Below are 27685 nucleotides of genomic sequence, written 5' to 3'. Positions count from 1 at the left end.
TTCTGCTGTGGTTGGTGAAAGTGTCCATAGTTGCAAGATGCAAAAATAAAATATACTTAGAAAGTAGGCCATATTATGTGTGTTTTTTTCTGTTTTTCAAGCACTCATAAATTTCTTTACTCTTTGATAGAAAAGTTATCTGAGAACTTAATTCAGTCCAATAAAGTTTTAGCAGGCATATTAAAATCTTTTTAAACTTTATTTTTGTATTGTTTTATGTTTACAGAAAAAGTATGAAGACACTACAGAGTTCCCATATACCCCTTTATTTGCATCTTATGTATGATATACTTGGTATAATTAATGAACCAATATTGATGATATTATTGACATTATTATTGACTAACAGACTTTATTAAAATTTTCTTAGTTTTTCCCTATAGCTGATTTGATTGTACTTTTTCATCTGTGTAGTCCTGTCATATAGTAATTCTATTTCAGTTATAAATAACTTCTGGAATTTGGAGGAAGAATAAATAAAATAAAGCTTTGCCACAATGAAGTTCTTATATTCTTTTTGCATAAATGTCACATAAGAATAACTAACCTTACATTTTTTTCCCCCTTGTTTTATGTTCAGTGGAGCAGGTTCCTGTAGAGCCATACAACATCCCCCTTTCCCAAGCTGAAGTCATCCAAGAAGGGAGTGATGTTACTCTAGTTGCCTGGGGCACTCAGGTCAGTAACCATTACAGCAGCTGGTAATGCCATCTTGTGTGTGGAAGCTCTCATTAAAAAAAAAAAAAAATATATATATATATATATATATAATTTATTTTTAATTGAAGGATAATTGCTTTACAATATTGTGTTGGTTTTTACCAAATATCAACATGAATCAGTCATAGGTTTACCCATGCCCCCTCCCACTTGAACATCCCTCCCACCCCTCTAGGTTGTTACTGAGCCCTGGTTTCGAGTTCCCTCACTCATACAGCAAACTCCCATTGGCTGTCTATTTTATATATGGTAATGTACGTTTCCGTGTTACTCTTTCTGTACATCTCAGCCTCTCCTTCCTCCCCCCTGTACCCCCCCACCCCCAGCTGTGTCCATAAGTCTGTTCTCAATGTCTGTGTCTCCATTGCTGCTCTGCACATTGGAAGCTCTTATTTTTAATTCTGATTCTCTGAAGCATTAAAAATGTCTCCCTTATTTCTCATATTTAAATCTTGTTTGATGCTATATCTGTATCTGGTACTGATTTCTGGTTGAAGGCAAGATGCCTTTCCATTCATATGTATATGGTGAAGCCTTTAAAAATATGTTGATAGTTTACAAAAATGTATTCATTAGACGCTTTCTTTTGAAGCACACATTAGGTATCCTCACTACTTGTTGCTGCTTTTGACATACCATCTTCTTTTTTTGGCCATTATTCTAATTATGCTATTGAATTAAAGATTTAAAAATTCTGTAGTGCTTTAGAATTTTCAGAAGTTTCATGCATACGGCTTCATATAATCCCATAATAACCCCCTCCTTTTTTATCCCCCATCCCTGTAGTTCCCCTCCGTGGTTCTCTCTCCCCACAGGTAACCACTAGTTGTTCTCTTTATCTGAGTCTGCTGCTGCTTCTTTTTTATTTACTAGTTTGTTGTATTTTTTAGATTCCACATGTAAGTGATATCCTGCAGTATTTGTCTTTCTCTGATCTTTTTCACTTAGCGTAATGCCCTCCAAGTCCATCCATGTTGCTGCAAATGGCAAAATTTTATTCATTTTTTTTTTAATGGCTAAGTAGTGTGTGTCTATCTATCTATGTATATATATTTCACAGCTTCTTTATCCATTCTTTTGATAGATACTTAGGTTGCTTTCATACCTTGGCAATTGTAGATAATGTTGCTATGACCAGTGGGGTGCATTGTCTTTAAAATTAATGTTTTTCTTTTTCTTTTTTGTATGTATACCCAAGAGTGGAATTGCCAGGTCATATGGCAGTTCTAGTTTTAGTCTTTTGAGGAACCTTTGTACTATTTTCCAGAGCAGTTGCACCAATTTACATTCCAACAGTGTACAAGGGATCTCTTTTCTCCTTTTCCTTGCCAACATTTGTTATTTGTGTTCTTTTTGATGATAGCTATGCTGACAAGTGAGAGGTGATATCACGTGGCTTTGATCTGAATTTCCCTGATGGTTAGTGATGTTTTCATCCCATCTGTTTCCATCTCTTGTGATTATTTTGCTGGCTACATGGACCCATCCACTGGTTCAGCCTCATTATTTCATACCTTCCCCTAGTGAGCTGATCTGTCTTAGTTTTCCTCAGAGCTTGTTATCATATTGCTCTATTTCCAAACTTTTAAGCTCAGGACTCATTCTCTGGCCATAGCCTTCTCTCTCTCTTTGGGACTGACAAGTATACACTGCTGTATGTAAAATAGATAACCAACAAGGACCTACAGTTATAGCACAGGGAACTGTACTCTTTACTCTGTAGTGGTCTACATGAAAAAGAATCTAAAAAAGAGGGGATATATGTAAATGTAGAACTGATTCACTTTGCTGTATACCTGAAATAACACAACATTGTAAATCAACTATTCTCCAATAAAAATTAAAAAAAAAAAAAGAAATGATCAGGGTTTGTTTTTTTTTTTCTGTGAAAAGGAGGTACTTCTTATTTTAGAAAATTTAATACTGTAAAATACAAAGAAGATTATGAAATCATTTGCAATCCGACAGCTTCCTTCTCTCTTCTGCACCTGACTTGTGGCTTGGAGAGCGGCAGCCCTCGTGGTTTCTCACCTCCTGTGGCATAACCATGCTGGTTGGTGTGTTACATCTGATGATGGTGCCCACGGTGGGTTTTGCAAACCTTTTCTGCTCTCCCCCTTTTCTAAGTCCCCCTTTAAAAACCTAACCTTCGGCATGTGTCCTTGCCACTCCTTTTAGTAGATAAGTTAGAGTGTGTTGGGTTGTAACTGCAACTTGCTTTTCCTTCACACCATCACCTCTGCTGCCAGTTCTTACCACTTTTCCTTTTGTTTCCCAAGAAGTGTCTGGTTTTCACAGCTACCTTTCCAAATCTGTTTCAGAATATATTCTGTTTCTCCTTCTCAAGGACTGCTTGCTATTCATCAGCTAGTCCCTCTCTACTGTATCTTCAGTTTCTCCTTTCTATGTCCTTCTTATTAAAAACAAAATGTGTCTCTCTCTTTTCTACTTAAAACAGTACTTTTCTCTATGCCACCTTTCCTTTAAATATCAGTGTATCTTCCTCTTTTATCATTAAACTTGAGCAGCTACTTTCTATTCCCTACATTTAATTCCTTCATTATTTTTTTAAAAAACGTATTTACCTATGAGTTCTGTTTCCACTAGTTAAAACTATTTGTGCTAATATTGTTAATCTTTCTAATTGCTAAATCCAACCCTTATCTCATATCACTGTAGTATGAGATACCAACTGACTACTGTCTTTATGAAGCCTTTCTTTAGTTTCTGGGATATATTGTCTTCTGGTTTTCTTTCTGTTTCTTTAACTATTTTTTTGCTTGTTTTTATTCTCCTCCTCCTCCTTTCTCCTTTTCTTCTTTCTTTTCCTCCTCTTCCTATTCTTCAGCTCCCTATTGCTCTACTTTCCTCTTTAATGTGGGTCATCTACAGGGTCCTGTGATTTTTGCCCTTTACTACTCCTACATGCCTTTTCTAGAAATTCAACCTCTTCCTATGACTCTATTAACCTTCTCTGTGTTGATATCTTGGAATCAGTATCTCTGGCACTGACTGCTTTCCTTTTCTCAAAGAATCTCTTTCCAGCTGTTTTCTGGATGTTTATATCTGATTATTTTGTTGGAGTACTGGGCTTCTACATCTAAAAGAAATTCTCCTTGCAAATTAAGTCCTCTGACCTTAAACACGGTCTCTATTAAGAATGTCAGAATTCACCTAGCTTTTCTCTGTAGTCATCCTCTGCCTGTTTTCCTGTTTTTTTTCAGGTTCATGTGATCCGAGAGGTGGCTACCATGGCTCAAGAGAAGCTCGGGGTGTCTTGTGAGGTCATTGATCTGAGGACTATACTACCTTGGGATGTGGATACAGTTTGCAAGGTATGAATATAGCGTTGGTAGTGTCCTTTCTTCAAAATCTGTTTACCAAAAACCCTTTCCCGAATTTGTTGGGTCCTTGCAAATAATTGTTTTAAAATGGTGAGCTTCCTGAGCCTTTTCAACCGATTTTAAAACCTCAAAACTTACACCCTGAATGAAATGTATGAGCTTGCTGCTCAAGGAAACAAATCACTTCAGGATTTTTCCTTCCCACGGTTCTGTGTTTAAAATATTACAACTCTTGTTCTGCATGCAGCCAGCTCGGGTTGACTTGTGTGCATAATGGACCAGTGCAAATGAGAACATATCAGGGCTGTTGAAATCACCTGGGTTTTTAAACTTCTTATTGGTTATGGTTCAGTAAGCCAGGTTTAATATAGCCAGCTAAACGGTTTGGCTGAATTCTCATTTTGTTACTTCTCCGAAAGAGAAGTGAGGTGGATTTTTTTTTTTTAAAAAGCAACGTCTTTATATAACTTTAATAATGTGGATCACAGGTTCATGTTATGTCATGGGATTCTGGCTGCTCTGATTTACAGTTTTCTATCTAAGTAGTCTCAAGAACTTTGGCTTGTTGACATTGATCTTGTTCTTACTGTTAATAGGATTCATGTAGTCCCCTCTCAAGATTATAGTTTAGTTCTCACTTATTGGCTGTAACTGATATCTTTCACGTTAATGTCTAGATAAGTTGGAGTGCATCTGTTACTAAATTGGTATATAAGGAAGGTTAAGCTCTTTTTTGTATATGGGATGATCTTATCTATTAAAGTTTAGGTCACATTGCGTGTAATTTTTCTTGATCTACTTTTATAGCAAATGAGTCATAAGACTGAGAGTATTTCACGTTTATTATATTCAAGAGTTTTGGCATTCTTGTAGCTTTCATAGGCTGTTTCTTAGGTTATTACATAAAAATAACCCGCAGTTACTGCTGCTATAAAAGTATAGCATAGGGTGTTTGTGCACACTTAGTCGCTCAGTCATGGCCAACTCTTTGCAACTCCATAGACTGTAGCCTGCCAGGCTCCTCTGCCCATGGGATTTTCCAGGCGAGAATACTGGAGTGGGTTGCCTTTTCCTTCTCCAATAGCATACGGTGTTTTTAGGTAGCGATTGTTTCATAATTTAGAGGAAGATTTCAGGTTTGTTCCAGTAAATGTTCCGTAGACTCACTGGACACTGTGGAAACACTTGCGATGATTACAAATGGTTTCAATAACATTCTAAGTCCTTATATTTATAGTTTTCATAATAAAGGGCAGTGTTTTAGGTTGAGCTACTTGTAACTACATGAAAATAACGCTTTTTGCAGGCATTTTCAAGTCATGTCAGACATTGTTTCCTTTCAAATAGCCAGTGTTCCAAATTGTGGTTAAACAGGGGCCAATGGCCTCTGCCCCAGAGTGGACTTCTTTTTTGCTGTGTGTCTCCCTCACTTGGGGGTTTACATTTATAATGTGAATGGTGCTTTTGCATGAGCATATGATGCTATGTCATGGTGCAGTGGAGAGTACTGATATATGGTTGGAACATATATCTACATGTGTAAACCTTATTTAAGTATTTATATACATTATATAGTAAAAAAATTTGAAGCAGCTTATGGTAAACCCAAATGAAGTAACACTCCAGTTGGTAACCATGAAAGTAAAGTGAGAAGAAGTAGAGGAAGAAAGAAGTGGAAAACTGTATTTATATCAGTTTGTGTCTGTGAGCATTAACCCCATCCCCACCCCTACCCTTTATTAAATCTAGTGGTTGCATCTTTGTACGATCCTGGAATGTAGACCCTGTTCCTTAGGACTCTGTATGACTGGCAATGATGAAAGAGGAGACTAAAAGCCTCTACTGAACAATGAAGAGATGCAGCAAACCTCTGACTGATGCTTTCATCATGTTATTTTTCTAGCTGATGACCCTCCAGTTATAGTAGTGAAAGCCAGCTTATCATTTCTTGATGACTTTGATTATATTTGTGCCTCTCTTCATTGTTGATCATGGTACATCTTCAGTTTTCTTTTCATGCACAAAAGAAAATTTTTGATACTTGGCATCTTCTAGGAATCAAAGATGATTTTAAGAAAGAGGGCCCTATAACTAAACACTGATTTTAAAAATGAGATTTTTTTTTGTTTAATAATAATAATTCAACTATTAAATAATAACTACTAAATAATAATTCGATTATTTAATAATAATTCAACTTTTCTTTATTTTTATGAATTCTATAGTAATCAAAATTTACATCTATCTCTTTCAGTTAGTGCTGTTTTATTGGTTGTTTTTGTCTTATGACAAAATTAGATCTCAGCTTTATTCATTACATGTTAAACTCAACACCAAAATACATCGCTTGGAATACCTAATCAAAAAAAGCCTATTAAAGGTAAACATAATTTATTGAACATAAACATTACCATACTGTGCATAGTACAAGGACTCTGGAACATTGGTTAACGTGATCTGAATTTCACTATGTTTTTAAAACGTTGTCATACTTTTTGCTTAAGCTTTAAAGCATTGTTTAAAAGTTATAAACTGGAATAGTTTGCTTGGAGACAGAACAACAGAGTTGTTTTTTTTTTTAATTAACTTTTTATTGAGGTATAGTTGATTTACAATATTATATTAACTTCAGGTGTACAACACAGTGATTCAGACTTTTTATAGATTATATGCCATTTGAAGTTATAAAATATTGGCTATATTCCCTGTGCTGTGCAATATATCCTTGTAGCTTATTTATTTTATACATAGTAGTTTGAACCTCTTTACTCCTCTCTTACCCTTTCCCTCTCCCCTCTGGTAACCACCTGTTTGTTCTATCTGTGAGTGTGTTCTTTTTTTGTTATATTCACTAGTTTGGTGTAGTTTTTAGATTCCACGTATAAGTATTTATCTTTCTCCATCTGAATTATTTCACTGAGCATGATGTGCTCCAGGTCCATCCAAACAGCAGGGTTTCTGATTGTTGCTCAGAGAAACCGTAAAGTTGGGGGACTGCAGTGGGCCTAAGAACCATAGTCAGTTTATCTACTCAATTCTAAACCTGATATTAAACAGTTAAGCTGGAAGCCACTGGAAAGCAGAATAGAAATCCTTGAGTTTTGAAGTATTTAGGAGACAGAGACCTACCCTGAGGCCTGGGGCTTTCTGTAGGGGTAGAGTGGTCTTGGAGAAGGCAATGGCAACCCACTCCAGTACTCTTGCCTGGAAAATCCCATGGACGGAGGAGCCTGGTAGGCTGCAGTCCATGGGGTCACTAAGAGTCGGATGCGACTTCACTTTCACTTTTCACTTTCATGCATTGGAGAAGGAAATGGCAACCCACTCCAGTGTTCTTGCCTGGAGAATCCCAGGGGTGGTGGAGCCTGGTGGGCTGCCGTCTATGGGGTCACACAGAATCAGACACGACTGAAGTGACTTAGCAGCAGCAGCAGCAGCAGCAGAGTGGTCTGAGAACAGCAGTGATGAGAGTGGCAAGACCTGAAATGAGTGGTAAATTGACACTGACCTGCAGCTGCTCTTTACCTGGGGATACCACTTTGTCTCAATTAGAAGCTGAGAATCCAGGTGTATAGAAACTTTTTTCATGGGGTTGTAAATAGCTTAGTTGATAAAGAATCTGCCTGCAATGCAGGAGACCCCAGTTGGATTCCTGGGTTGGAAGATCCGCTGGAGAAGGGATAGGCTACCCACTCCAGTGTTTTTGGGCTTCCCTTGTGGCTCAACTGGTAAAAAATCCGCCCACAATGTGGGAGACCTGGGTTTGATCCCTGGGTTGGGAAGATCCCCTGGAGAAGGGAAAGGCTACCCACTCTAGGATTCTAGCCTGGAGAATTCCATGGACTGTATAGTCCATGGAGTTGCAAAGAGTTGGACATGACTGAGCAACTTTCACTCACTCACTCAAGGACAGAATTGGAAACTTGAAGGGTCTTAAACATAGTCTCTGTCTCAAGATATTTGCCAAATTCTAGGACTCTGTATGATGGCAGCTAAGCAGAATGATCTGAAATGCCAAGCTGTCACTTGAGGCTGAAGTGACAAAGGCCCATCATACTTTCCATTGAAAGCTGTGGAGTCAGGTCTTTGTTTACAGGCAGTCAGAAATAGATCACATCTTCCCAAACCTGCATGCACCTCTACCCTTCTCAGTTCCTTATTGAATTAATGTAATCTATCTTATGCTCTATCTGCCTAGAGCAGGGAGGCATCTTCCCATCACCTGGAACCTCTTGTTGCTGTTCAGCTGCTCAGTAGTGTCTGACTCTCTTTGACCCCATGGACTGCAGCATGCCAGGCTTCCTTGTCCTTCACCATCTCCTGGATCTTGCTCAAACTCATGTTCATTGAATCAGTGATGTCATCCAACCAACTCATCCTCTGTTGCCCTCATCTCCTCTTGCCTTCAATCTTTCCCAGCATCAGGGTCTTTTTTAATGAGTCAGCTCTTGGCATCAGGTGGCCTAAGTATGGGAGCTTCAGCTTCAGCATCAGTCCTTCCAGTGGATATTGAGGGTTGATTTCCTTTAGGATTGACTAGTTTGGTCTCCTTGCAGTCCAACGGACTCTCAAGTGTCTTCTGCAGCACCACAGTTGGAAAACATCAGTTCTTTGGTGCTCAGCCTTCTTTATGGTCCAAACCTCACATTCGTACATGACTGCTGGAAAAACCATAGCTTTGACTAGACAGACCTTTGTTGGCAAAGTGATGTCTCTGCTTTTTAATATGCTGTCTAGGTTTGCCATAGCTTTTCTTTGAAGGAGCAAGCATCTTTTAACCTCTTAACAATCAGCATTCAATAAAAAAAAAAATTGTGCAAAGTATATGAAGAGACAGGACCAACTGAGCAAAAACCAAGAGAAATATAAAGCAATAGAAAGCAGAAACACAGGTGATCCAGATATTGGAGTTAGCAGATGAGGACGTTATGATTATTATGTTTAGGAACACAGAGAAAAAGGAAACAAAAGAGGTAAGAAGTATAGAATTATTCTAGAAAATTGGAATGAGTGTGTATGTGTGTGTGTGTGTGTGTGTGTGTGTGAAGCATTGTAGAACCAAAAAAGATTTTTTTGACAGAACTCAATGGATGTGTTTAAAAGCATATTGAATTTAGCAGATGATATGATTAATGAACTAGAAGGCAAGTTAATAGAAAATGTCTAAACTGAAGCATAGACAGAAAAAAAATAGACTAAAATAGAAAAGAGCATAAAAGACATTTGTAATGTGATCAAAAGATCTGTTGTAAGATTGATAAAGGAGAAGAGAGAATGAATTGCTCAGATACAATATCTAAAAGTATTTCTCATGAAACTTTTGTAACATCAGCCCACAAATTCAAGATGCTTCATGAACCACTAAGAGGGATATATTGAAAGAAAATTACACCCATATACGTGATGGAATGACATCTCAAATTGCTGGAGATGCCAACCTAGAATTCTCTACTCAGTGAAAACATTCCTTTAAAATTAAAGTGAAATAAGTAGTTTAGACAAATAAAATTTGAGAGAATTTATCAGCAGTGCATTTTCACTAAAAGATATAATGATACATGTTATAATCTCTAGAGTAACAACTGAAATAATAGTGAAACTGTATATCCAGCAAATTAAAAAGGGAAGTATAGATTGATAAAAATATTGATTAGACCACAAGAAAGAGAGGAATACATGTACAAAAAACAGTTGTGTCAATAGAAAACAGTAAGATGACAGATAAAAATCCAGGTATTTTTGTAAAGATTAAATGCAGATGAATTAAATAATTCAAGTAAAAGACTGAGATTTGCAAACTTTATTAAAAAATGACAGTGATAAATGTGCAGCTTAAACGAGATATACTTTAGGGACTTCTCTGGTGGTCCAGTGGCCAGGACTCTGCTCTCGGTGCAGGGGGCCCAGGTTCAATCCTTGGTCAGGGAGCTGGATCCCATATGCTGCAACTAAAATCCTGCATGCCGCAAACAAGGTCAACAACCTCATGTGATACAGCTAAGACCTGGAGCAAATAAATAGTAAAAAGAGAATAACACATTAAAAAAAAGAGAAACATACCATAAGTATGAGGACACAAAAATTAGAAAAGTATGGAAAAAGAACGCTGCTATAGTTATACTAATTTTGAATAAAAATTTAAGGCAAGAAGTGTTACTAAAAATAAAAAGAAATATTTCATAATGCTGAAGGGATTTATTGACCAGAGGATGTCACATTCTTGAATCTGTCATGTCCTTAATAGCATAGCTTCAAAATAGGTAAAGCAAAGGAAACAAAATCAAAGGAGATAGACATATCCACAATCACAGGGGGAGACTTTGACCCGTCTCTTAAAGGCTGATCAGGCAAGGAGACAACATCGGTAGTATGGAAGATCTGAACAGTTAGTAAACTTGTGCTCATTGTGCACCCAACTATGCAAGAAATCATTCTTTTCAATTGAATACAGAACATTTGTCAAAAGTGGCCAGATGCTAGAACATAAATATAACCTTATGGGCTTCCCTTGTGGCTCAGATGGTAAAGCGTCTGCCTACAATGTGGGAGACCCGGGTTCAATCCCTGGGTCCGGAAGATCCCCTGGAGAAGGCAATGGCAACCCACTCCAGTACTCTTGCCTGGAAAATCCCATGGACAGAGGAGCCCGGTAGGCTGCAGTCCATGGGGTCGCTAAGAGTCAGACAAGACTGAGCGACTTCACTTCACTTCAAATATAACCTTAACAAATTTCAGAGTTTGAACTCATTTAGAATGTGTTCTCTGACAATAGTAATATTCAGTTAGAAATTGAGAGGAAAAAAAAAAGACATCCAGAAAAGCCCCAACTTCCTGCAAATTAAATAATTTATATTTTAAGAGCCATGGGTTGTAAAAGAAAAATTGTAACAAAAATTAGAGAAGATACTGAACTGAATGGTTATGAAGATACTACCTATCAAAAGTTTAATGATTCAGCTAAGCTCATGCTCAGAGGGAACTTAATAGTTGTAGATACATTTATTTAGGAAAAAAAATAATAACAAAAAAATTAATCTCAGTGTCCATCTCCAGAAAAAAGATCAAACCTAGAGAAAGAAGGAATTAAATAATAAAGAGTTGAAATCAATGAAACAGAAAATGTGCAACAGATATATTTAATAAACTTCAGATCTTTGAAGAGACTAATATACTTGATAAACTTTTAACAAGACTATTTGAGTAATACACCTGATAAATCTTTAACAAGATTAAAGAAAAAAATGGATCAAACAAAGTGACAAATACTAGGTATAATTAAGAATCATGGCAGTCTACAGACATTAGAAAGGCAATGAAAAGATATTATGAATAATTTTACAAATAAGTTTCGGGTGAAATGGACAAATACCTGGGAAAAGATAAATTTTTCAAAATTAATCAAAGAGAAACTAGAAAACCAGAATAATCAGGTATCAAAGAAATTGAATCCATTTTTATCAAGCAAATACAAGCAAGCCCTAGGCCCAAATGGCTTTACTGGGGAATTCTTTAAAACACAGCACTTTTTTTCCTTTAAATTGAAGTATAGTTGATTTACAGTGTTGTAAAACACAATTTAAGCAAAGTTTTACAGACGGTAGAACAAGAGGGAAAACTTACAGATTCCTTTTATATAACCAGCTTGATCTTTGTATCATACCTGTTTAGGGCTGTATATAAAACAAAAATATAGACACATTTTTCTTGTGAACAAAGATGGGAAAATGAGAAACAGAACACTGGAAAATCAAATCCAGCAATTGAAAAGGCCAACGTGAGGGTTTATTTCAAATGAGCAAGGGGTGTTTGAGACCACATTCACAGAGGGGTTGATACAATTCCCCACCTGAACAGAAAATGGCGAAAATAATCTTTTTGTCTTGCTAATACAGAAAAATTGATTTATTAAAAGTCAATATTCATTCATGGTTCAAATATCTTAGCAATCTGCAAATGTGAAAGGGAATTCTGCTATATTAACTTGGTAAAGAGTTATCTTTGTTTTATAAACAAGATTTAATCTGATAAAAAATTCTACATAAATAACTATAAAAAGCCTGTGGACAAAATTTCCCAGTGAAATTTTGACAATTTTCCCCTTGAGATCAAGACTGCAATAGGATACTCATATTTAAAGGCAAGAGACATGACAGTTATATGGATTGAAAAGAAAGAAATAAAACTTATCCATAGATAACATGACTTGTTTATAAGAAAGATAGTAGAATCTACAGGAAGATTATTAGAATTAAATGAATTTACCAAGGTCCCTGGAAGCAAGGTCAATATACAATTGTATTTTTGTATATTGATTGTTAATACAATCAATTGTATTTTTATATACCAGCCACAGAAATTGATACTTAAAATTTGATAATAATGGAAATGTTTGAAATTAATTTGAAATATGATTAATTCAGAAGTTGATAATATTTTTAAAAACATCAAAAATCAAACACCTAGGGAGAAATGGAGTGATGTGTGTATAAAAACTTTATGCAGAAAAGCCACAAAATATTTAGAGAAATTAAAGAAGATCCACCCAAACAGAAGAACATAGTATTTTAATTACTGCTTTGGCTATTCTTGGCCTTACAATCTTGAAGAAGAATAAAGCTAGAGGGATTAATAGTCAAATATGTTACAGGCAAAATGTGTTACAAGGTTGTAGGAATTATAACAGTGTATTGGTGTAAAGGTGGACATATAGACCAATGAAACAGAATAAAAAGTACAGAAACAGACCTGTTGGTTATTTGATTCGGGACAAAGGTGATTGCAGTTCAGACAGGACAGATGGACTTTTCAGTAAATGATGCTGTTTTGGATACCACAGAAAATAATTATGTTAACTTGTAAAACACAAATGTCAGTTTCAGAAAATTGCAAATCTAATTGTGAGAGAGACTATGATAAAGCTCTTGGGAGAACAGATGAATGTCTTTATGATCTTGTACAAAGATTTCTTAACTAGAACAAAACAAAACAAAAAAACTCAGAAATGCTAACATTAAAATAAGTTGTTGAAACTGGATTTCATTTGTTTAATTTCGTTAAGAATTTATTGGGAATTCTCTGGTAGTCCAGTGGTTAGGACTCTGTGCTTTCACTGACGAGGGTGTGGGTTCAGTCCCTGGGCCGGGATCTAAGATCCCACAAGCTAGGTGGTGTGGCCAAAAAAAACACAAAAAACAAACAAAAAAAAGAACTTATTCATCAAAAGGCCTCAAAAATACATTGACACACTTGGAGAAACTTAATGGAAATTTATGTTCAGAAATATAGAGTACTGTTACAATCAAAAGAAAAATAAGACATCCTAGTAGAAATATGGGTGCAAGTCTTGATAAGTCACTTCATGAAAGAATATATCCAAATGACTGGTAAACATAGGGTAAACTGCTCAATTTCTTTAGTCATCAGGACATGCAAATTAAAAACACAATATTGTTGTTTAGTCACCCAGTCATCTCCAATTCTTTGTGACCCCATGGACTACAGCACTAGGCCTCCCTGTCCCTCACCATTTGCCAGAGTTTGCCCAAGTTCATGTCCATGGCATTAGTGATGCCACCCAGCCGTCTCATCACAAATACGATGTGATACCATTAAACACACCATTCTGGGTAAAATGAAAAGTACTCCTCAGAACCAAGTGTGGCCAAGGATATAGAACAATCTATCTCTCATATATTGCTGTTGGGAATATTAAGTTGTTACGACCATTTAAAAATTAGTCGGGCATTATCCAGCTGATTGCTATGACCCAGCAATCCACTCCTATGTATATACCCAACAGAAATTTACAAAAGATAAGTTCAAGAATGTTCATAGTGCTTCACTCTATTAGATGCACACCAGCCAGAGGATGGAAACATTATCATAGGATATTGTTCAGCAGTGAAAATGGATTACCAACAAATTTAATGGAGCAATGTGTATTCACCTCACAAACAGTCTGACTTAAAAAAGCTAGATTTGAGTGAGTACATACTGTATGGTTCCATTTATATAATGTGCAAAGACAGATACAACTCATCTGTGGTGTTAGGAGTCAGGTAAGTGTCATATGGTGGTTAATCAGGAGTGGGCCTGAGAAGTATGGGATGCTGTAACAGTTTCTTGTTCTGGGTGCTGGTTATATAGGTTCAGTTTTGAAAACTGAGCAGAAAGTTCATTTATGTGCTTTTTTGTGTGTATGTTATCCTTCAGAAGAAGGTAAAAGAAGAAAAAAATGAATACACAGAAAAAACTGTTTTCCCACTGATGAGTTTCTTTGAATTTGGGTTGTAGTGGAGTTTGTGTAGACTCAGGGAAAGCTGTGGTGTGCTCTGGCCAAGGTAAGTTTCTCTTGTCATTAAATGTTGTTTTAACCCAGCTCAGCTGTCACACGGATGAGCACAGGAACTCTCATCCCAAGGGCGGTAGCTCTGCTCTTCCCAGGAGTGAGAACAGTGTCTAAGTGCTGTGCCTTAACATTAAACTAAGGGCTGGGATGGTTTTCCCTGTTGAGATACAGACCTCATTCAAAGGCATTTAGAAGTGAGATGCAAGCTAACAGAGCAGTGGACAGGCGCAGAGTTAGCCCCTGAGGTGCTGTCCAGCTGGAAATGAAGATTCTTCTTTAATGAGTAGAAATTCAGAGTAATTGCCCATGAAAAACAAGAATTGGATTTTGGCAGGAGAATGATGGGCTTTGAAAGACATTTGAGATTTCAAGAATCATATGGGCTTCCCTGGTAGCTCAGCTGGTAAAGAATCCACCTGCAATGCAGGAGACCCTGTTTTGATTGCTGGGTCAGGAAGATCCCCTGGAGAAGGGATATACTACCCACTCCAGTATCCTTGTGGCTCAGCTTATAAAGAATCTGCCTGCAATGTGGGAGACCTGGGTTCTATCCTTGGGTTGGGAAGTTCCCCTGGAGAAGGGAATGACTACCCACTCCAGAATTCTGGCCTGGAGAATTCCATGGACTCCATGGGGTCACAAAGAATCAGACATCACTGAGTGATTGTCACTTTCACTTTCATTGTCATTCAACTGAGAATACAACATTCAACACTGCAAAAAGAAATAAGAAATGACCATTTACAAAGTGTAGGTGATTTCCACTTGTTTATAGAGAAAATTGACACCTAATTTGATCTGCTTACACTTTAATTGAAGATTTTTTGTTGTTCACTTGCTAAGTTGTGTCCGACTCTCTGAAACTCGATGGACTGCAACATGCCAGGCTTCCCTGTCCTTCAGTGTCTCTTGGAGTTTGCTCAAATTCATGACCATTGAGTCAGTGATGCTATCTAACAATCTCATCTTCTGCCACCCTCTTCTCCTTTTGCCTTCAAAATTTCCCAGCACTGAAGATTAAATAATGCTAATTATTGAAATAAATAAGGGTCTTCCTTTATATCTTGGGAGTCTCTGATTTCTCTCTTTCTCTCCTGCTCTGCTTTCCCACATTTAATTCCAAGGCAGACCCTCCTGGCTTTGTCTACACAATATGTACAAAATCTGACCATCACTTCTGCTATTACCCTTGATCCTAGTCCAGACCACTAACATTTCTCTCCTGGGTTTTGGCCACAACCTCCTAACCACTGTCCCTGCTTGTGTCCTATCCTTGCCAGAGGCAGGGGTGATCCTTTGAAACGTGAGTCATATAATATCCCTTCTAGTCTCAAAAGGCATCAATGTTTCCCATTCAATTCAGTGGAAAAGTCAAATTCCTAATCGTCTATAGGGATTCACCCGATCTCACTGCACTCCACACCTCACTGCCCATCCACTCTTCAGGAAATGCTCCTGATTGATTCTTGTCAACTACAAATTGGCACTTGCCATATACCTCTACAAGGATTAAATCATCTGCTGCTGCAGCTGCTGATTTTCACTATCTCTTGAAAGGAGTTCCGTGTGGAGGGCAGAAGGGAAGCACTCTGTGCTCGAGAATAACTGGCAGAACAGGTTTTCAGATAGTTGGATATTTTCAGGAGCCGACTTTATGAGCCCAATTCTTGTATCTCCTTATATCTGTGAAAGCATTAAAATCCTTCATGGCAGTGACTGCTCATTGTGACTAGCAGAAATCTGCAAAATTATGTGCTTGATTGCGTGTACTCCCCCTTCACCAAAATCACATATATACTGACCTTCTCCTACTTCCTCTTTGGAGCAGTTTCTCAGAGCTATCTGGGGTGCTGCCTCCTGGGCTATAGTCCTCATTTTGCCCCAAATAGAGCTTAACTCTCAACTCTCACATTATGCTTTTGTTTTTGTTTTTAAAGTTGACACTCTCAAACAAGGGACTCTATTAGGTCACCATTCAAATATCATTTTCTCATGAAAGCCTTCCCTGACCAGCTTATTTGTAAATATTGAATCCCATTGTTCCTGCCAAGACTCCCTTTCATCTCTTTGTTTTCCTCTAGAAAGGTGAACAAGATCTAACATATTATGTAACTTTTGTATTGTTGATCTTCTCCCATTGGGAGGTAAATTTTGTCAGGTCAGGGATTTTATCTGTTGGCTCAATGCTGAACTCTCAGTACCTGAAATAATGCCTGGCTGGATGCTTGGTGTTTGATAACAAATTATCGAAAAATTATTAGGAGTGATAGCAAGAGAAAGTTTGACAATATGCTACGAAAACCATTATAGTATTGAAATGTTTTGAATTTGGTGCTTTTTCTTACTCTTGGTGCTTTATACAAAAATTTGAAAAGTAACTCAATAATATTGCTCTATGAATAAATCCTCAAATTTATTCTAAGTCAAAACACTTAAGTCTTAAGTTGACCTTTTTTAAAATACATTTTTCATAATGATGTATAGAATTTACTCATTTGAATCAATTTACAATAGGACCAATGTATCTATTCTGAAAAGCAAAGTGAAATTGACTGCAGTAAACATCAGCCATCTGTAATTTCTGAGAAATGACTTCTTAGGATAGTTTTTTATATAGATGGCAACTATATATTCTTTGTGGGCTTCTGTGATAGCTCAGATGGTAAAGAATCCTCCTGTGATGCAGGAGACCCTGGTTCGATTTCTGAGTCAGGCAGATCTGCTGGAGAAGGGATAGGCTACCCTCTCCAGTATTCTTGGGCTTCCCTTGTGGCTCAGCTGATAAAGAATCTGCCTGCAATGCGGGAGACATGGGTTTGATCCCTGGGTTGGGAAGATCCCCTGGAGAAGGGAAAGGCTGCCTACTCCAGTATTCTGGCCTAGAGAATTCCATGTACTGTATAGTCCATACAGTTGTGAAGAGTTGGACAAGACTGAGCGACTTTCACTCAACACTCAATCACTATATATTATTTGTAGCAACTTTTAAAGAAGAGTCAGACATGACTGAGTGACTGAACTGAACTGAACCTTTTGGATGTCAAAATTTCTAAAACATTTTAGCAAAGAAAATATGATGTATATAACTTCATCTCTTAAAAATAGCAGTCCAGAAGAGAATAGGCTGGTGGTTGCCAAGAGGGAGGAGTTTGGCGGAGAGATGGAGTGGGAGGTTGGGGTTCGCAGATGTAAGCTTTTATGTATAGAGTGGAGAAGAACAAGTTCCTACTGGATAGCACAGGGAACTATATTCAATGTCCAATGAGAAACCATAATGGAAAATAGTATAAAAAAGTATATATATGTATAACTGAATCACTTTGCTGCACAACAGAAATGAATACAACATTGCAAATCAACTATACTTCAATACAAATATTAAAACTGAGAAGAAGCCCCCCAAAACCAAGAAAAACCAAGTCCAATGAACTCAAGATTGTCATGCTGTATTGACAGTTACATTTGTCGAGGTATTTAGCTGTTTGCTTCATTGATATGTTTTTGTGCTTAATTTTTATGGTTTTAGGCCTTTTTAAATTTAAATTTCCTTTTATCCTCTTTGCTGTCACGTTGATCCAGATGACCAAACTTTGTAACCAAAACATGTACATTGGCCAGGGCAGGTCTGCAGTGTTTCCCATGAACTGAGACCACATGCTTCACTCTTCAAACCTTATGATATCAATTTGGGCTTTTCAGAACCTTTCTCTCGTTATTTCCTTGTCTGCATTGCAGGTGGGTCATGATCATGGAATTTAGAGCTGGAAGAGGCTGGTCTGGGCCTGTTCCCTTGGGCCTTCCTGCTGGTCCTAGGAGAGGCCTGTGCCTTCTGCATCCATCACAGCTCTTAGGCACTGCTTCTGATCTGGGGTTTTCTCTGTTCAAGGGCACTGTGGGTACAAAATACTGTGTTGAAATCTTACTCTCACCCCCAGCTATAATCTACTTTTTATGAGTATAATCTACATGGGAGGTGTTTTTGTATTTTAAACAAAATTAGGACGTGACATAAAAAGAATCTTCTCTACATCCTTCACTTTTCTCTCCACCTCTCTTTTGCTTTCCCTCTCCTTTCTCTCTTAAACCTAAGTGTTGTAACAAAAGATAATGATGTGTCCATAGATGCAAATGGTTGTTCCTTGGCTACATACTGAGGCAATTGTGGGCTTCCTTCATAGCTCAGACAGTAAAGAATCTGCCTGAAATGCAGGAGACCCAGGTTCTATCCCTGGATTGGGAAGATCCCCCTGGAGAAGGAAGTGGCATCCCACTACAGTATTCTTGCCTGGGAAATCCCGTGGACAGAGGAGCCTGGTGGGCTCATAAAGAGTCGGACACAACTGAGTGACTAACATTTTTATTCTGAGGCAGTTGTAGTCTCAGTATTTTTGAGTTTAAGCTATCAAAGGAGCAGGTCAGGGCCTCAGCATTACTAGAGTGTGGGACAGAAACGAAATAATTCAGCTGGGGCAAGGGAGGGACCACGGTTAGGAGGGAGGGCTCAGTGTTCCTAGTTTTACCATCCTATCATCCTACCCAGTCACCCTAGTTTTTTCCATTCCTGCTTCAAAAGACTTCACTGGGACCCTAGATTAAGGTAAGGCAGGTTCTCAGGCTGGCAGGGAGGGGTGGGTGTTGAAGGGTTTTGGGAACAGAGGGTGCTTCTATACTCAATCCAAGGGACATTGTAGGAATGAAACTGGGAAGGCATTAAATGGTCATCTGAATATAATTTATGTATAAAGAACCAAGTTTGCTTAGTCTTTGTATTTGCACCTGGTGTTAATTAGTGTTAACTGTGAAGAGTGCAAAACATCTTTAGAAGACCCATTGTACCACTGAAGATAAACATAAGAACATATGGGTTGTATTTTAGGAATTTTAATTCTTACTTTGTTGTGTTTGTTTTTATCGTGATAGGCTTGCCTTAGACTACCATAGATTTCACTTTTATTGAGAGTTCTAGCCTAGCAAGGTAATACTAAGGTTTGTTCTCTGCACTGAATGGTTCTAAATTGGTTTTATGACAAAGTTGGAGAATTTGCCCTTAGAGAATCCATAATGGTGCAGTACTACCAGTTACATCCATCTTTTTAGTTGATTTCTGGACTTCATTGAGTAATTCAGTGATTGAATATTAGCTGTTTTGCTTGAGGCTTTATATTTGTGAGGGAGAAGGGAGAATTGAGTGAGAATTAGACTTGACCCAGGAGTAGGGGTTGAGCGGGGCGGGGGGCGGAAAGAGGAGCTAGTAACTTCTATCACCACTAGAGGCCTCTCTTAAACCAAATTTCATGCTTGATATCACCAGGTTTTTGTAGAGGGGCCTGGCTCCATTATTGTAAATTAAAGCACATTTTCTGTTATGGTTCTGAACAAATAGTATGATAGAGCTTTTATTCTAGAACATATATTATAATGTAACCCAAATGTTTTCTATAAAGTATGTATCTGAACATCTATGATCTATTAGTCTGAAAACAAATGAGGAGTCTTTCTCTGTTCTTCACTTTCACTCTCTAAATAAGCTTTTTAGTGAAAACATGTAATCAAAGACTATGGCCAGATGAAAATTATATGTCTCCCTGGCTATGCAAGGATATTAGGCTGAAAATGATTACTGATTTAACATGTGTTTGATCTTTGAGGACAGTTTATATTTTGCGGTCGGTAGACTATAAAATTAAGTTATATACTAAAAATTGCATGTATTCTTTTGTGATTATAAGAAGCTTCTAATATTAAAAACCTGTTTAAGGAATGATTTGAAAATCTTTCTAGACTTCATGTTATCTGGGGTAAAATTAAGTGCTTTCCTTTAGAAGTAATGAAAATGAGTCTAATTTTTAGTTTGGAATTATTTTGGATGTAGGTTGACCTTGGCGAGAAAGCAAGCAGGTGGGGCAAGATCATTCCATGTGGTGAGAACGGTTGTTCTGTTCCAAAGTAGAAAGCTGACAGGTTGGAACTTTATTCCACCTTCCATGTCATTGTTCTTATCGGATTTTCTTTGTTGTGACCACAGCGAGTTAGTTGTTGTACTAAACGGAGCAAGTTCCTGGTTGTTGGATGCTATATCTAGAAGGTAACTAAGTACATTTATGGCCCTGTGTGGTGGCCTTTGGCCAATTCCTCTGAGTTCCATGAAGGCAGGGAGTTTTATAGATCTTGCTTATTGCTGTGTGTATCCCTAAGAATCTTCAAGAGTGTCTAGTATATAGAAGATCTGCAGTCAATTTTTCTTGAATGAACTTATTGAATTGCAAAAATAACATGTAATTTGTAATAGTAATTTGCTTTTTCAGTGAAAGACGTTAAAGGAGAAACTGGTAATTCCTGTAGAAAAAAATACATGGCAAGTATCACTCCTTCCCCCTGGCAAATTTTTGGTATGACTTAGGATTTAGATATGTTTTGAAGAAGATTAAAATAAAAACTGGGTTCTGATCTAATTTTGTGTTGTGGGCGTGCTAAGCCATTTCAGTTGTGTCTGACTCTTTGAGACCCCATGGACTGTAGCCCGCCAGGCTCCTCTGTCCATAGAATTCTCCAGGCAAGAATCCTGGAGTGGGTTGCTGTGCCCTCCTCCAGGGGATCTTCCCAACCTAGGGATTGAACCCACAACTCTTAGGTCTCCTGCATTGGCAGGCGGGTTCTTTACCACTACTGCCACCTAGCCTTCCCTAATTTTGTGTTATATATTTTATATAACAAGACTTAAAGTATTGTCTGGTAATTGGTGAATAAAAGAAGTTAAAGGGACGTGTTTTACACATATCTCCCTTAGTATGCATGACAGTTCTTCTAATTAGACATCAGCATCATTATTTGATAGGTGAGGAAACAGGTTCAGAAAAGGGAGAGTAACTTGCTCCAGTCCTACCCAGCTGATGAGAGGCAGAGCTGGGCTCCGCCCAGATTACTGAACTGAGTCTTTCCTTTTTCTTTTTTACACCATGCAGTTTCTCAAGCAGAGTTTGAGCAGAATCTTTTAAGTATCTTTCAAGATGTGATGAAGTAACTAATTTGTGATGTAACTTGAAAGTATAAAAGATACTGGCTATAGAAATGTATTTCCAGAGATGGATAGTCCTTTTTGTCCATGTTTATTTCATGTGGGCTTTCTGTCAGAACTCCATATATTCTGATTTAATCCTTTCAGTTATCCTATACGCTAAGAATTAGGACTCCCGTTTTAGAGATGAGGTAACTGAGTCTCAGAAAAATTAGCAATGTCCCTAAGCCTTTTGGCTAATAAGTGGCAGAGTTACAGTAGTTCAGCCTCAGGTCTTCCTGAACTCTGCTATTTTTACAGTACAACAGTGCCTCCTGTTAGAGTAGTTATTTTAAAGTTAACTGACTTCATGCTTTAAAAGTTATCGTTTGAGTTTTGCTGATGAAATGCTTCTAAATTGGAGCTTGCAACATCCCAGTAAGTTTCTTTCACATTTGCCCACCAGGATAACATTTTGAAAAGTATGTAACATTCTTAATACAGCATAACCTTATAAATCATACTATCTTATTTTGTTTCATTTGGCATTGTTATTTTCCTTCCATGTAGAACCGGGGAGAGCAAGGTTGACCTACCAATTATATTTTTCTATTTCTAATCCTTTTTGATGGGTCCCCTTATACCAGCATACCTCATTTTATTATGTTTCACAGTATATTACGTTTTTAAAAATTGAAGGTTTGTGGCAACCCTGTGTCTACCAAGTCTGTTGTGCCATTATTCCAGCAGCATCTGCTCACTTTGTGTCTCCGAGTCACATTTTGGTAATTCTTGCAGTATTTCAAGCTTTTTCATTATTATTATATTTGAGATGGTGGTCTGTGACTAGTGATTTTTGATGTTATTATTGTGATCTTGTGGGGACAACAGGGTGGAAGACAATGAGCTTAACTGATAAATATGGTGTGTATTCTGGCTGTTCACTGATCAGCTGTTCCTGTCTCTCACCATCTCCTCAGGTCTCCATATTCCCTGAGACACAAAAATATCAAAACCAGTCCAATTAATACCCTTACAAGGCCTTTAAGTGTTTAAATAAAAGAAAAGATTGCATGTCTCTTGCTTTAAATCAAAAGCTAGAAATGATGTAGCTTCTTGAGGAGGGCATGTCCAAAGCTGAGACTGGCATAAAGCTAGTCCCCTTGTGCCAGTTACCCAAGCTGTGTATACAGAGTTCTTTTTTTTTTTTTTTTCTTTTGGTTAAGCAGCTTGTAGGATCTTAGTTCCCTGACTGGAAATTGAACCTGGGCCCTTGGCAGTGAAAGTGCAGAGCCCTACCCAACTGGACTAACAGGGAGTTCCTACACAAGAGAAGTTCTTGAAGGAAATTAAAAGAGCTACTCCAGTAAAAGCACAGATGATAAGAAGGCAAAGCAGCCTTATTGCTAAAATGGAGAAAGTTTTTGTGCTCTGGATAAAAGGTCAAGTCAGCCACAACATTCCCTTAAGTCAAATCCTAATCCAGAGTGAGACCCTAACTGTCTTCAATTCTATGAAGCTTCAGAAAGGTAAGGAAGGTGCAGAAAAGAAGTTCAATCTAGCCGAGATTGGTGTGTGACTTTTTTTTTTTTAAAAAAAGCTATTTCCCTAACAACAAAGTGGGACGACAAAGCAGCGAGTGCTGGTGTAGGAGCTGCAGCAAGTCACCCAGAAGATCTAGCTGAGGAAATGAACGGGGGTGGCTACACCAAATGACAGATTTTCAGTGTAGACAAAACAGCCTTCTGTTGAAAGAAGATGCCATCTAGGGCTTCCATAGCTAGAGAGGAGAAGCCAGCGCCTGACTTCAAAGCTGCAAAGGACAGATTGTCTTGTTAGGGGCTGATGCAGCTGATGACTGAAGTTGAAGCCAATGCTCATTAATCATTCTGAAAATCCCAGGGCCCTTAAGAATCACGCTAAATCTACTCTGCCTGTGCTCTATAAATGGAACAATGAAGCCCGGATGACAGCACATCTGTTGACAACATGGTTTCCTAAGTATTTTTAGCCCACTGTTCAGAAATACTGCTTAAAAAAAAAAAGGGAAAAAAAGAAAAACAAAGATTTTCTTCAAAGTATTTACTGCTTATTGACAATCACCCAGTCACCCAAGAGCTCTGTTGGAGATATACAACAAGATTAACGATATATTCATGCCTAGTAATGTAACATCCATTTGGCAGCCCATGGATCAAGGAGTAATTTTGACTTTCAAGTCTTTGAGAAATACACTTCATAAAGTCATAGCTGCCATAGATAGCGATTCCTCTGATATATCTGGTCAAACTCAATCGAAAACCTTCTGAAAAATTTTAACCCTTCTAGATACCATTAAGAGCATTTGTGATTCATGGGAAGAGGTGCAACTATTAACATTAACAAGAGTTTAGAAGATGTTGATTTCAGCGCTCGTGGATGACTTGAGAGGTTTAAGCCTTCAGTGCAGGAGATAATTGTAGACGGGATGCACATAGCAAGAGAACTGGAATTCAAAAAGGAGCCAAAGGATGTGACTGAATTGCAATTTCATGATACAACTTGAAGAGATGAGGAGTTGCTTCTTAGGGATGAGCATAGAAAGTGGCTTATTGAGATCAAATCTACTCCTGGTAAGGATACTGTGAAGATTATTGAAATGACAACAAAAGATTTAGAATACATTATAAACTTATTTGATAAAGCAGCTGCAGCATTTGAGGAGGCTGAAAGGATTTCTATGGGTAAAATGCTATCAAACAGCATTGCTTGCTACAGAGAAATCACTTGTGAAAGGAAGAGTCAGTTGATGAGGTAAACTTCATTGTCTTATTTTAAGAAATTACCACAGTGACCCTAGCCTTCAGCAACCACCACTCAGATCAGTCAGCAGCCATCAACATCAAGGCAAGACCATCCACCAGCAAAAAGATAATGACTTGCTGACTTTTGTCGATGGTTAATATTTTTTAAGCAATAAAGTCTTTTTAAATTTAGGTCCGTACATAGTTTTTTGAGACATCATGTTACTGAACACTTGGTAGACTAGAAGTTAGAGTAAGCCTAACTTTTATATGCACTGAGAAACCAAAAACTTTCATATGAATCACGGTATGGTGACAATTGCTTTTTTGTGGGGGTCTGGAACCCAACCCACAATATCTCCCAGGTATGCCTGTACACTTAAATGATTTGAGCTTTACTCAAGATTTTCATTTTGTTTAAACTCTCTGCTTTTGCTTTTAGGAGCAGCATGAAAAGAAAGAAATTCATCACCTCATTTATGGTGAACAAAGATCATAGGTACATTGTGTTCAGAGTTTAACATTTGAGATGTTATGTAAGAAATCTACATTTATTGAATTTTTGTGTTTCTCCCTGGTGACTCTTTAACATACTTTCCCATTAAATTGGTATTCACACTTTGGGAAATTGTAGCATTTATGCTACAATCTGTAACTTTTTTTTGCCTTTTCTAAACACAGTGGTTTTGTAGTATTTTGCTATTAAAATTTAACTTAAAAATTACTGAAACTGTGGTCTATAAAGGTTTTAAAAAATAAAATTAGAATGTATGCCATTTACCTGTTTAATTTATTTAGTCCAGAATTGAGACTTCTGTTATCAGTCATGGATGGTCAACCCTTCCAAATATGTACACTTCCTGTCACATGTTTAACTTGACTTTTCTTCCAGAAGTTTGTTTTTGCTCTCTGCTAACTGCTAAGTCACTTCAGTCATGTCCGACTCTGTGCGACCCCATAGATGGCAGCCCACCAGGCTCCGCCGTCCCTGGGATTCTCCAGGCAAGAACACTGGAGTGGGTTGCCATTGCCTTCTCCAATGCATGAAAGCGAAAAGTGAAAGTGAAGTTGCTCAGTTGTGTCGGACTCTTAGCGACCCCATGGACTGCAAGCCTACCAGGCTCCTCTGTCCACGGGATTTTCCAGGCAAGAGTACTGGAGTGGGGTGCCATTGCCTTCTCAGTTTTGCTCTCTACTTGTTTATATTTTCTTTTATATCTTTAATTAAATATATATAGTTTCTTACATAGCTGTTTGACATTTTAAGTTTATTTTGTAGTGCTTTGTTGATATTGTGAATAATGTAATTTTTTCCCCTTTTTTGCCCTCATTTTTCTTTTTTTGAGTGTGACAGCACAAAAGATTAAAATAAAGTAATACATTAACATGATGACCAAACATGTAGAACAGCAGAGCTTGTAATGCAAGATAATGTTTTCTGTCTCTGTCCCTAGGCCCAAATTCTGAACCCAGGCATTTTTTTTTTTAATTAAAGTTTAGTTGATTTACAATGCTGTTAATTTTTGCTGTACAGTAAAGTGATTGAATATATATAATATTCAGTTATATTCTTTTCCATGATGGTTTATCATAGGATACTAAATATAGTTCTCTGTGCTCTACAATAGGACCCTGTTGTCCATTCATCCTATATATAATAGTTTACATGTGCTAATCTCAGCTTCCCACACCATCCCTCCCCCACCACCCTTGCCCTTGGCAACTACAAGTCTGTTCTCTGTGCTCCATAGGTCTGTTTCTGTCTTGTAAATAGGTTCATCCCCACATATAAGTGATATCATATAGTATTTGTCTTTCTCTATTTGACTTCACTTAGTATGGTAATCTCTAGTTGCATCTATGGTGCCTCTAAGGGCGTTATCTTGTTTTTTTTTTTAATGGCTGAGTAGTATTCCATTGTGTATATGTATGACATCTTCTTTATCCATTCGTCTGCTGATGGACATTTGGTTGTTTCCATGTCTTGGCTGTTGTGACTAGTGCTGCTATAAACATAGGGGTGCATGTATCTTTTTGAATTAGCTTTGTTTGGATATATGCCCAGGAGTAAGACTGTAAACACAGCTACTTTTAGATATTTCTCTTTTGTTCTTTTGATAGCTACTTCTGTATCCCTAAGTAATATATTGTACAGGTATTTCTGCTGTAAGGCAATTTATTTATTTCTGAAAAGTCCTGAATTCTGCAGAAATACTCGCTAAAAATGACATGGTTAATGGAAAAAATAGGTTGGACAGATTACTTAAATTTGTCACTTGGTAACTGGATCAAGAAAGGACTTATGATTAGAGTCAGGAAGAACTGAACCTGCTGAGTTATGGAGTTAAGGTCAAAATGCATTTAAGTTGGGGAGAACCATGTAATAAATACTTCTAAAACAGAGCAGAAGGGCCAACCTGAGCCAAGAGGTATATTGTATGGAATGGTCTTTCTCTGAGGCTCTCAGCTCCGTGGTTATGCTTTGCCTTTTCCCATGCTTCTTTGTGGCATGAAACAATGTGTTAGGGCAAATTGCTTGTGTTCCAGCATGCCTCTGTCAGTTGCTGCTGCCTTTGGCCCCAAAACACATTCCCCACCTTGTGCCCCAAATATGGGCTCCTCTCACCCAGTCCCTCATGTGGCTCATTGATGAATTAGTCTTGAATGACAGAGCCTCAGTTACATCTTTATCTTAGCTGTGATGGAGTCTGGAAACTAGTTTCTTATATTCTACCTTGAGAAAGTGGGGGTAATAGGGAAGCTGTCAAAAGTGGAGAGTGTGTTCAAAAGTTGTGGGTTATCAGGAATAAGGTCCAACACACATATATGCGCATATGTATATTCACACACACACATACACACACACACACATATATCCACGAGCAAAGATCTTCATTCATCAGTTTTAAACGTAATTTCCTCCCCACTCTGATACACGAAGATTCAATGTGCTCACACTACCTCTTAGCTTCACCTCATCATTTTCTCAGTTTTGAGTTATAATATTTTATTTTTTCTACTATTTGTCTTGATTTTTGATTATTTCTTTAAATTTCTGTGATTGTGTTCCAGTAAATCTTCTCATCATACATGGACCTTTCACTGTGTAAGAAGGTGACATTAAAGTCCTCTCTCTCACCTCTCCACCTCTTTCTTCCCTTCCAATTCCCACTTTTTATCAGTTACTTATTTTTATGTTGCCAAAACTGGTAACATTAAATTCTGTTCTATAACTGCAATAAATTTTCTTATTTTTGTCTGTATGTTGATTCTAAAAGTTAAAAACCAGTAAATACTGGTTGCTATTATTCTGATAGCATAAATATTTTTCACCGCTAAGCTGACTAAGGGGAAAAGATTCTGTTTTTTAAATTTAGGCCAAGTGTTCTCTGCCTCTGAGCCCCTCAAAAGATATATTCTTATAGTTTCTTAGAGTGCATAAATTATATATAAAATCTTGCCACATTTTAGATGCTTCATATTTGGACCATTGACA

General features: G+C 37.6%; 1 protein-coding gene across 2 annotated transcripts in view; it reads left to right on the top strand.

The window, feature by feature from the left end:
* The window catches only part of BCKDHB (branched chain keto acid dehydrogenase E1 subunit beta), a 268621-nt gene that overhangs the window by 95773 nt on the left and 145163 nt on the right, over positions 1-27685 (top strand). For both annotated transcript variants that reach the window (XM_025294833.3, XM_006053423.4), the window contains 2 exons: positions 581-678; positions 3945-4055. In XM_025294833.3, coding sequence (XP_025150618.2) covers positions 581-678; positions 3945-4055 — 209 coding nt within the window. The remainder of the gene's footprint in view (positions 1-580; positions 679-3944; positions 4056-27685) is intronic.

This window comes from Bubalus bubalis, chromosome 10, assembly GCF_019923935.1.
Source record: "Bubalus bubalis isolate 160015118507 breed Murrah chromosome 10, NDDB_SH_1, whole genome shotgun sequence".
Taxonomy (NCBI): domain Eukaryota; kingdom Metazoa; phylum Chordata; class Mammalia; order Artiodactyla; family Bovidae; genus Bubalus; species Bubalus bubalis.
The sequence above is the reverse complement of the archived record's forward strand: the minus strand, read 5'-3'. Positions and strand labels throughout refer to the sequence as shown.